The sequence below is a fragment of the Pinus tabuliformis genome, chromosome 7, assembly GCF_031772625.1.
Source record: "Pinus tabuliformis cultivar Carrire ecotype Pingquan chromosome 7, CPIR1, whole genome shotgun sequence".
NCBI classification, from domain to species: Eukaryota; Viridiplantae; Streptophyta; class Pinopsida; order Pinales; family Pinaceae; genus Pinus; species Pinus tabuliformis.
This window is the reverse complement of record NC_142293.1, coordinates 950658851-950670706: the sequence shown is the minus strand read 5'-3', so window position 1 is coordinate 950670706 and position 11856 is coordinate 950658851. Positions and strand designations below refer to the sequence as shown.

General features: G+C 35.1%; 1 protein-coding gene across 1 annotated transcript; it reads right to left on the bottom strand.

Annotated features, from left to right (window-relative positions):
* Positions 1 to 8715: 8715 nt before the first annotated feature.
* On the bottom strand, positions 8716 to 10068 carry LOC149250774 (indole-3-acetate O-methyltransferase 1-like). Its single transcript, XM_089456475.1, has 3 exons — positions 9609 to 10068; positions 9230 to 9496; positions 8716 to 9150 (listed from the first exon to the last, which is right to left on the bottom strand). Exons 1-3 carry the CDS (start codon positions 10011 to 10013, stop codon positions 8788 to 8790), a joined length of 1035 nt encoding a protein of 344 aa, XP_089312601.1. The 5' UTR covers positions 10014 to 10068; the 3' UTR covers positions 8716 to 8787.
* Between the last annotated feature and the right edge of the window lie 1788 nt (positions 10069 to 11856).

Below are 11856 nucleotides of genomic sequence, written 5' to 3'. Positions count from 1 at the left end.
GCCTTTTCCAAACAAATCCTCTTGCGCTTCAAGGGTTTCCTTGAGGTCCTTTGGGTAAGGATAATTCCTTCAGCCCTTCTTCCTCCTCGTCCTTTCCTGGACTTAGCTATAAGTAGCTTTCCCTTCACCTTTGCAAACTCAAGCAACAATCAGTTTATAGACAATCAAACAGTCAAATACTTTATACTGTTTAAACACCTTTCAAGTCAAACAAGCAACTTATTGCTTTGTCAATCAAGCAACTTGCTCTGTGAATCAAGCAATCATGCTTTAATACCACCTGATCTGAAATGGGGGTTTGATAACTTGTTATGCTTACAAGAACCTCCCACTCAGTTAACAAATAAATGATCTAGCTTATATATGACATTTGCAGAATTAAATACTTGAAACAAGTGTATGTCTTCTTTTAACTATTTATGTGCTTTAAGTCCATTTTTTTTGTTGATATTAACACATGTAATAGCCATATAATGCAGTAAAAAAACAACCACACATAACAACAAATTTAATCTATGACTTCACCCAAATATCATGGGCTACGTCTCCTTGATATTTTGTCATCTTGACTTGGCTCTTTGGGATTATGGAAAAGTTTCTTTTACAAGTTCCACACTTAACTCCAAAGGTTACTGAACTAAATTAATGGGCTTACAATACCATCTATATCCTTGCCATGGTTGTTATCCCTATGCAAATAGATATAAACTCCCTTAGACTTGATTCCTTCAATTAGTGCTTTGAGCTATCCTAAGCTTCTTGATGGAACTAACTCCTTCAGAATTATTTAACTGACACTGAAACCTCATCTATTGTCTCCAGCACATATCAGGCACCAAAATAGACTAATAATTTTCTCAAAATGAGCACTGCATCCCCAAAATGGGCCTTCCTCCAGGGTTGGCACTAGGTTGCCTGAAACTTCCCTGTAGCATATTGGCCTTTAGAAGTATCTAAATACTTTTGAAAATCACTTAAATGGATTCAAAAGGCTCATTACAGTCAGGAATGACTATTGGTTTGCTGAGAACGAGTACTAGTAACTCCTACAACTACCTCCAACCCTTGGTGGCCCTGAGCTCCAAAATCTCCCTCGATGAAAATCTCTATGAAGATGACTTCCTCAGATTCTCTGGACTATTCCATTGGCCTCAGAAGGCTCCAATTAACTTATCTAGCCTCTTGTTTCACTCCCTATGGTCGAAAACTACTCCTGGAGTGCATTTAGTCAATATACACTCTATTTTGTGAATTGAAATTAACTCCAGTTAAACTTAGCATATCCACCTAAGTTTAGTTGCTCCACCAGGATGACCATTGGAGATTGCTGTTACATTAACTGTTTAGAATGCATATGAGGTGGTATAATCCTGACGGTTAGGGATAAGGTTGGCCATCGTATTAATCGACAACCGCGTGGGACTGTTTACTTAGCGAAACCTCCACCGTCAATCAATCCTACTCAATCCTTCTTTGACTTTCCCTTTTATCAAGCGCTTCAATCTGCGCCATTGATCTCATTTCTCTAGATCCAACGGATATCGCGTCACCCGCTTGCCAACTAGCTTGGCTGATCCCCACTGTCGATCTGTCCCATCTAATTGAATGGCTATTGAACAATCTTGTGTGAAATCTTGCATGAATGATATCAGGTCGAGAGCGCGCAAAACAAGCAGTTTTCCCGTGCTATGTGTCGCCCGCTAAGGGTAATCACGTGAAATTTAGGAATACCGCTTCCCACCTTTAAGGCATGCAAGAAACTGTTTACCACTTTTTGAATACTATCCACGTGCTTAATTCACACTTTTAAGAAAGGTGCTTAAGGAAAGGATTAGCACTTAAACCAAATTAATCTTGGTCAGATGTCCATAAATTGCAGTTTACTGGACTTTTTTAAATTGGGATAACTTCTTCATATGGTGTTGATTTTTCGAACCATTCATAGCAACGGAATGAGGAAGACGAGATCTATCCAGTTGCACACATTCGACACTCTTTCGAGAACTTTGAAATTTGAGCTATCACTAAGGTCCTTGATCAATATCCGATCAGTTACAATGAAATAATGGAGGATCATGAGAGGCGTTTGGAATTGGTACTCGAGGCACTAAGGGAGAATCAATTGTACTTGAAGACATTTAAGCGGATGCTCGTGCAATCAAAGATTTTGTTCCTTGGATATTGGATTGGCCAAGGGTGCATACGGATGGACCTAGAGAAGGTTCATGCGAATGAGGATGGGGAGTAGCCACAAGGTGTCCATAATGTGAGAGTTTTATTGGGGATCAAAAACTACCATATGAAGTTTGTAGAGGGCTATTCCAAGATAACTTCATTGTTGCCATACTTGTTGATGAAATACAAGGGATGGAATTTGACCGAGAGATGTGATGAAGCATTTGAAGAATTGACTAAGAGGATGGTAACATCATTGACATTGAAGCTGTATAACTTTGATAAACCATTTGAGGTGCACATGAATTCTTTTGACTTTGTGATCGGGGTGTGTTCATATAGGATGTACATCTAATGGTGTATGAGAGTGGGAAATTACAAGAATGAGAGCGATGATATCGGGTTAATGAGAACAAGATGAATGCAATCATCTAATGTATTCAACTTTGGAGACACTATTTGATTAGGAAACTATTCGTTTTCAAGGCTGAAAACATTGTAGTGAGTTACTTTGCATCTCATGAAAAGTTGTCAGTGAAGCAAGCTTGTTGGCAAAATTTATTCATAGAATTTGACATGAAAATTGAGTAGACAATGTCTTGGTAGATGACCTTAGTATAAAGGAACAATTGGTTGTGATTAAGGAGGAATATGACCATGGTAAACCAAGTGAACACCATATTCATATGAATGATGATTTGCAGAGGAGACTTCGTACAAGTCTAGGGACAGATACTCAGGTGAAGAGCAGCATGAAGTAGGTAAAGGGAGGAAAGATGAGAAAGTTATTTATGCAAGATGGAATTATGTTATATGGTGATCGTCTCTATGTTTTGAAGTCATTAGGAATTAGGAGACACACCTTGAAGGAATTCCATGATTCTCCTTGGTCTAGTCACCCAAAGCAGCATCAGAGTTTGGGATTATCAGAGAGAGGATACTTCTGGGAAAGGATAAGAGAAGATGTGGAGGAATACATGCATACTTGCATGATTTATTGAGAGGAAAAATCAGATGCCATACAATAGGGACGATTATTGTAGCCTTTGATGATTCTGGGGATACCTTGGATAAAAATTTTGATGGAATTCATCACTTAGTTGCCACTGTATAAGGGTATAATGAGATCATGGTCATTATCAATAATTTTTCCAAGTATGTCATTGTTGTTTCTGTAAATATGCCATGTTGAGAAGAGAAGACAGTGGACCTATTATTTAAGAACATTTTGAAGTATTGTGGAATGTTAATGAGTATTATGTCTAATAAAGATAGGAGGTTCACATAGATGTTTTGGAGCACGTTGTTAAAGTTGTTTGGGATATATTTGTTACATAGTTTGAGTTACCATCTGCAAGTAGATGGGAAAACTAAATGCATCAACTCATTGTTGAAGACTACTTGGGACACTATGTGAGGGTTGATTAAAAGAATTGGTTGGAGTTGTTGGACATAACACAATTCAACTATAATTTACATAAGAATTATACGATAAGGTATAGCCCGTTTCAGCTGGTCAATGGAGAAATGCAAATCACACAACACATAGTGTTACCATGAGGATATATGAAGAGTCTGCCTGTGGGGAACTTCTTGAAAGCATGGGAGGAATCCTTGGAGTTTTCATCAGTGCACTTGATGGATGCAATAGACATAATGACGATATGGGAAGATAAGGATAGATGGGATGCACATTTAGAGGTTGGAGATATGGTTTTTCTAAGAATTTCAAATTAGTAGTTTCCTATACCAAAGGGGACATTGAAGTATTTGATGAGGAAGTTCGAGGGTCCATTCAGAGTGAAGAGAAGAATTGGAGAGGTTGCTTACGAACATGAGGTGTCAGGCCACATGAATTCCAAACATCATGTTTTCCAATTAAGTATTTAAAGAAAGGATGAAATGATATGGATGATACCGAGAGATCAATACCATCGTGATGGCCAAATTTTATTGTAAACCAACCATAAATAATTTTGGAGAATATTTTCAACTTGATGACTACTCGAGTCAAGAGAAACATTAAAAGAGAATACTTCATGTGTTGGAAGAATGCATTAGAGGAAATTGGCCAGGAAACGAGGGATTTTTTGTGGTGATGGAAGAAGGAGATTACTAATATTGACACAGACTTAGCTTAAAATGCGGGATCAGTGACGATGGCAATGACTCGAGCTAGAGGAGGATGTCAAGATCCAAAATCAGCACCATTAGCACAAGGTAAGCTGAATGCCCAATTAGGTGCCGACGAGATGAATTAAAGACTTTATAGCCATGCGTGCGAAGTCATTTGAAACGATGGGTGTGGAGCACAGGTGTGGCATGTTGGACACACAGGCCAAGTTTTTGTGCAAGTGGGGCAAGTTGGATGAATGAGCAGTCTCATGAAACATCACATGTAGTGCATGGCATGAAGACGTGCACCCTATATGCGGTCGCTCGAAGGCGAGGTGCTTCTGTGGTGTGGTCAAGTTTTCTTGGTGTGTACAAAAGTGCAATGGGCGGGTGTGCTCAAAACATATGTTATTTCAGTCTGGTATGTTGGGAGGGCATCGACAAATGGCTTTGGCACCATAATGATGGATGAATCACATATAAATGAAATTGACGATGTGGACAACGTGACATCCACTCGCACAAGACATAACACACAAGTTTGTGGTGTGACAGAGATCATGTAAGGCATCAAACGACAGAAGAAGTGGGCGAGGCAAGAAGGTGCAGAAGAGATTCTCTCATCTTGGGAAAGGTAGACATAATTCGTGCAAGAGTTTTATGTGGTATGCTTGCTTGTAAATGGTGAATCTTTGGTTGCCCTACATTTTCGCTGTAAAGTCTAGTTTTTGTACATATATTTTTTAAAGTGTTAAAGGAGAGTTGTTACCAACTCATCCAACCTCGCACTTGATGTAAAAGCACTTATGTAATAATAAAGAAGTCCATTTACTTTATAATTCTATTGGTACGCTCTTGGTTATCGTTGGTTTATTTTCACACTATTGCATATGATAAGTTTATATTGTTCGATGTTGCATAACGCTTAATGTAAATAAGGACACTACAAACTCATGTAATTAATTACTCAAGGTTAAGAAGCTACAACAAATTAATGAGTGCACAAAATAGGTGTAGTTCAGGAGTTAAGTAATTGTAAGTTGGTTTCACTATAACAGTGGACCTCGCTGATGACAGAGGTCCACGATAATCTAAGTGGTGCGACTATCATGGGATTGCGACACATAACTTGAATGTCCATTTCCTCCCTTCAGGAAAACCACATTCTTGAGGGTGTTTACCGTCTCAATTGGACTATGTAATTGGTGGTTGATCAAGCAATTATTTAAAAGCAATGCAAAATCTACGAGGAATTGTAAGTTAGATTTGTGAATGTGAGTAGTTAGTACATTGCATGTATCCCATATTCTTATGCTCATAGGAATGTCATATATTATAATTGGGCTTGACGAATTTCAATTCTTTATAAAATTAAAACTCTTTTGAATGGTCACGATTTCATATACTCTGAATATCCATCATCTAAGTCATAATTCAATGGACTAAATTAAAGGTTTAGGAAATGGAAGATCACATTTTTCAGTTTCAAACCCAAGAATATGAAATTAGAAACATTTTCCCACATATTTAGAAATCATCATTTATCTTCTATTTCCTGTGTGAATTTGTATTTTGATCCACAGTTTCAATTCGACTTCAATGTTTGGTCATCTTCAATTCCAACTTCATATTCTCTAAAATGGTGTTCATCTTGTTATAGGGACACTAATTTGTGTCTATGAGATGACGTGCATCATTCCTCGCATCCTAAATCATAAAATGTCTAAGTTTGATGAAGCCGATGAAATGTTATTTCTTCGATTTAAAAACCAAATCTAGTATGTATTCATTATGGGATAAATGTTGTTTTGAAGTGAAATTAATAATATATTTTGATACATCGTTGTTACCATGTAAAGGGTTGAACAAAATGTATTATATATAATATCTTTTAATATTAGATTTTATTCAAATAAATATATAATATTACGCTTCACGTGTTATAACATTATGTATATAAAGGATAGAAAAGTATGCTTATCTCCACATATCAACGACATCTAGAAATGTGGTCTATAATGGCGTCACTATTAGACGTTATAAACAAATGACTATGTTCCAGTATTTTAAAAGCTGCTTTTATATGGAAGAATCTTCTAACATATGGAAGACTATTCTAACGTTACAACGTTGATAAATTTAATACTTTTAATGATATTTTTATATCTTTGGTGATTAATAAACAACTTCTACCCTAATATTTTTACATAATAAGGATGTCAACGTATTCTCAGCATTCTAACGTCGTGAGCCACTAAATTTTGACATGTTAGCAGAAAATATGTGCTTCATTAGAAAAAAAATCGATTGAAAGTGAGGTTGACATCGAATTTTAGCGATAAATTTTGTCAGGAGGTAATTCAACAGTAAATACTACTCATATTCCATTGGACCTTCTGAGACATGGAAATGGACATAATTTGTTTTCAGATGGTGAGTGCCGATCTTTTCGCACTAAATTTTTATACTCGAATCGCATATATCGACGTGGACAAAAGTGTGCCTCATACTTGGGTGATAAAGTAAGTATCCAACCGTCCCCAATATTTAGTGATGGAGTAAGAATCCAATCGTCCCCTGGATCTTCTTAAACACGGAAATCCATATAATTTGTTTGTAGATGGTGAGTGCCCATCTTTTTGCACTAAATTTTTATAGTATAATCGGAAATATCTGTGTAGACAAAAGTGGGTCTCATAATTGAGTGATAGAGTAAGAATCCAATCGCTTATGAATTGCAATATGATGGTAAAATGTATGAGCTAGATTAATAAATAGTAAATATGGTAAAAATGTAAAACTGGTCATTTCATCACCTTCGTCATAGAAATTTTATTGGACACTCAAGCTCTATATTTATTCCATTTTCAAAACGTCATCCGGAGATGCAGAAAGCTGTCCATAAAAAATGTTGGGGGTTGGAAAAAGTTGTCCACAATATATTTAAAATAAAATAACATGAGACGGGAAACTAGAGAAACTGTCCATAAGATGGAAATAATTTATTCTAATAAATTAAATTCCTTGTAAAGTTTCATAAATATAAATCTACAATTTTATGTTACTAAATTTAAAAGAATAATATAAAAACGGGATAACTTTGACTTTATTTAAATAATTAATATTAAATACTAAAAGAATTAAATAATCAATATTAAATACTAAAAGAGTTATATATATAAATATGGAATACTATTTATGAATATTTATTTTCATTTTATTATGGAGATTTTTAGACTTTAATATAATATTATTGGCCAATATTTTGGATAATCAATATTACACCCCAAAAAATTACAACTCTATTTATATGGCACAACTCTATTTATATGGCACTGATTCATATGACATTTTTTTTTATTTTAAAATTAATCAAACTAACTTCCCTAGTCCAATTATAATTAATTGCATTTATAGTCAGAATTTGCACATTTTATTGGTTGAAATAGTCTTTTCAACAGTTATCATCTTTCCCTTCTATCAACTTAACTCTTTGCACTCTTTATATTCAATATCTACACATTTCATTAGGTTGATAAATCCTTTTCCTTGCACTTTTTATACAATCGTGCCTAATTATTCTTTATTATGGGTGTAATGTCCACTTGAAATGTTGGATATCTTCAATATAAATACAAAGTATAATTAAGCTAAGTGACTTTACCAAATTCCTAGAGGGATCAAACCCCACAAGATGCAAACCTTTTATGAGTCCAAAACTTAAACGTTGGTAGATTAAGAATTAACATTAAGATGGATCTATTTTTCAGTGGGGGAGAGATCCGCGCTGAAGAATCAACATACAACATATGTGGCCGAAGCCAGCAAATATACATATCGCCGAAGCGTGAAGAGCATCATCAACATACAACATATGTGGCCGAAGCCAGCAGATATACATATCGCCGAAGCGTGAAGAGCATCACCGAAACAAATGGCCTCCCGCAGGAATCGAACGCAGCTGGGGTGCGAAAGCCAACCGCCCTAATCACCACATTGTGCACTCAAGTACAACATTAAGATGGATCTATACTCGTTCTTAATTATTTTATTTATATCTATAAAAATTTCACATAAGACACCCTTATTTTCAATTTTATTGAAACACTAATAATAATATATATCTGTTTTGTAATATTTTTAATATATTTAATAATAATTTTAAATTGTTTTCTAAATAATGTAAGTAGTATTAATTATATATAATATAAAAAATTACAAAATATTATAATTACACATATGAAGCATAATAACTTTGATGGGAAGTCTGTAAAGTTAATCTTAATAGAAAAATGAAACAGGGCAGAAAACAGATAACCTGTTATTATTCAATAATAACAATTACATTTTGGGCTTCTTAGAAAAACGCTACCCTTGAGGCATGTTCAACTAATCGCGACCACAACGTTCTATGTAGCACCATTTATTTATGTGCCTGTTGAGTAGTTATACAGCGCGAATGGAGGTAACCCAGATTCAGCGAGCTGATAAAGTGTATCATTTGCGAAGGAGAAACGCAATGACCAGGTCAAGTGTATTGGGCAAGTACTCTGCAAATTTCACAGCGGCTCTTTCCTCAATCCTGGAGAAAAATTCATCTATAAGATATTCATTCCATCCAAAGTGGGCTCCCACAATATTTTCGAACAAGGCTCTGTAATGCTTTCCTACTATTCTACCAAACATCTCCTCCTCCCCCTCTCTAACCTCAATCAACGGATGTAAAGGAAACCCACTCAGAGTCATCACGTTGTCTATTTCAAAAGAGTTCTCCGTCTCCACTATGATCTTTAGCTCCCCTACGCTTGGACCATAGTAGGGAATGTTGAAGGAGTCTAGTTTCTCCTCCTCAATCAAACCCTGCGAACAAAATCTCGATCACATACTGAATGTATTAAAACCTAATTATGAGATAATAATATTGAATTATATAATTTACCTCGTTTACCATCTCCTGAAATGCAACTTCCAAGTGAAAAGCACAATCTCCCAACCCGCTTTGTTCCTTTATGTCCGTAGAGTTACGGGCCAAGACAGCGATGAACAGACATCCTCCAGGAATAATCTCTTTCGCTCTTGCACCTAGGAATGTTGCAAAGTCTTGTTTGAATCGGTCGAGATAGGCATCGGCTACTTCATCACTTGATATGTAGACATGCCCACCGTTCCAAGCAGGGGAACATCTGTCCTCAATGCTAGCAGGAACCTGAAATTGAAAGCGATTAATAATATATCGTCTTCATCAGTATTAAACTAGATTTGGTCAGATGGGAAAATTAAATGACATAACTATAGGGCTTAATGTCTTTCTCACTCACTTGTGAAAGCCAATGGAGGCTGGTGGAGGAATGGCAGAAATGGAGGGTTTGCCGTGGGAAAAGTCGCCTGTAGTGAGATCCCGACACGGCTGATGCGAAGTAACATCTAGTCGCTGGAGGCTTAACTTCACTGTGCACTGCTGCTGTTGCTGTTGGTAGTCCTGTTCCTCCATCTCCAGATACAATTTCAAGTGCACCTCGAAATGGAGGCAATGTTCGAAACAATGAATTGAAATCATTAGATGGAAGATCAACGAAGTGAACCTGGAATTCTGGTACGTCTACGCAATGGCGAATAAAAATGGATTTGACAGCTGTGACGATGGTGTCAGCTGTGAGAAGAGTATTCATCCCAGTTGCACACCCAAAGTCTGCGATGCGAAACACACCATCTACGGCCTTCATCAAGGATCTGACGTTCTGGTAGATCCCGTGCTCCAGGAGGGGCTTAAGGGCCAGAACAAGCGGAAACTCCTATTTCCACTACTATAGAAAAGTTAATGCACCTTTACATGCAAGGGGAATAGTGGCTGCCTTGCTGCTAACATGCCAAAGTCAACTTTGAGGGAAATATAAATGCAAGGCAGCCACTATTCCCCTTGCATGTCAGGGTGCATTAACTTTTCTATAGTGGTGGAAATAGGAGTTTCAACGATCATGTCATCGATCTGATGTCATATCCAATATTTCAAAAGTTGTTTTTATATCTAAGGGATTAGGTTGGTAAATTTAATATTTTTAATGTTATTTTTATATGGTTAATAAACAACGTCTACCCTAAAAAATTATACATAATAATGATGTCAAGCTATTGTATCTCAGCATTCTAGCGTCATGTTGAGACTGCGCCTTGTAATGTAGAAAAGATGTACCACATTAAAATATTCCATCGAAAGTGTTAGGCGGAGATTTGAAGTATCAATATTCCAGCCACGTTCAGTGTTCAGCGTACTCGTTAGCACGAAATCCGTAAAATGTTGTGGTCCCAAAATTAACGTTGCTTTTATATCCAAGGGATTAGGTTGGTAAATTTAATGGGTTGATAAATTTAATATTTTTAATGTTATTTTTATATCTTTCGTGGTTAATAAACAACGTCTACCCTAATAATTTATACATAATAATGATGTGATGTCAAGCTATTTATGTCAGCATTCTAGCGTCATGTTGAGACTGCACCTTGTAATGTAGAAAATATGTACCACATTAAAATATTCGATCGAAAGTGGTATTATTTAACGCTTGTACCAATCATGGTTGCCCGTCAGGGGAGAAATAAAAGTGGCAAAGAAACTTTCCTTCCCCATGCAGAAAATGCACAATAATTTGTTTTTAGATGGTGAGTGCCGACCTTTTCGCACTAATTTTATCAATATCGACGTGGACGAAAGTGATGAATAATATTGTAAAAATTTACAGCGTACGTGTGATTTCATCACCATCGTCATACAATTTTTATTGCACACTCAAACTCTATATTTATTCCATGGCCAAAAAGTCATCGAGAGATGAAAAAACCTTTCCATACAAAACTGCTACGTTCCTGACAAACGAACAGGTGACATATTTTATATTTTAAAGGTAAATGCACACCCACTTTTAAACATGTTTTCACAAGTGTTTTTCTAATGGTAAAATATGTATATTCGATCATTGTTATTTGCATAAATGGATCAGTTTCCATTCACAATTATTGATTCTTTTTATCTTAATAATGTTAAAACAACCCAAGTTTCAAAAATGTTAAATAAAATTATAAAAGCTAAAAGTTATAAGAATAGAAAATTAATTATATAATACATATTTTATAAATTTAGTATTATTATTTAATTTAAATTTTTAAATTATTTTTATTTTTATATTAATTATAAAAGTTTATAATAAATTTTAAGTTTCATATTAATTAATACTATTATTAATTAATAAAACTATTTTAACTTTTACACTAATGATGAAATAATGATTTACAATAAATTTCTTAAATTTTGTATTTAATAAATTGATTAGAAATTACTTTTATGTTTTATATAATATAATGAAAATATTAGTTTTCAAATATTTTTAAAATAACACTTATTTTTGTTTCATATAATTATTAATATTTCAGATTTAATCACATATAAACTTTAGACTTTTTTGTGTTTTTATTTCTAAAAGCTGTAAAATAATATTTTTTAGATATTTGGAAAAACTCACAGTGAAAATTTATTTTAATTTTTTTTTTTTTTTTGAAACAGATGTCAATACA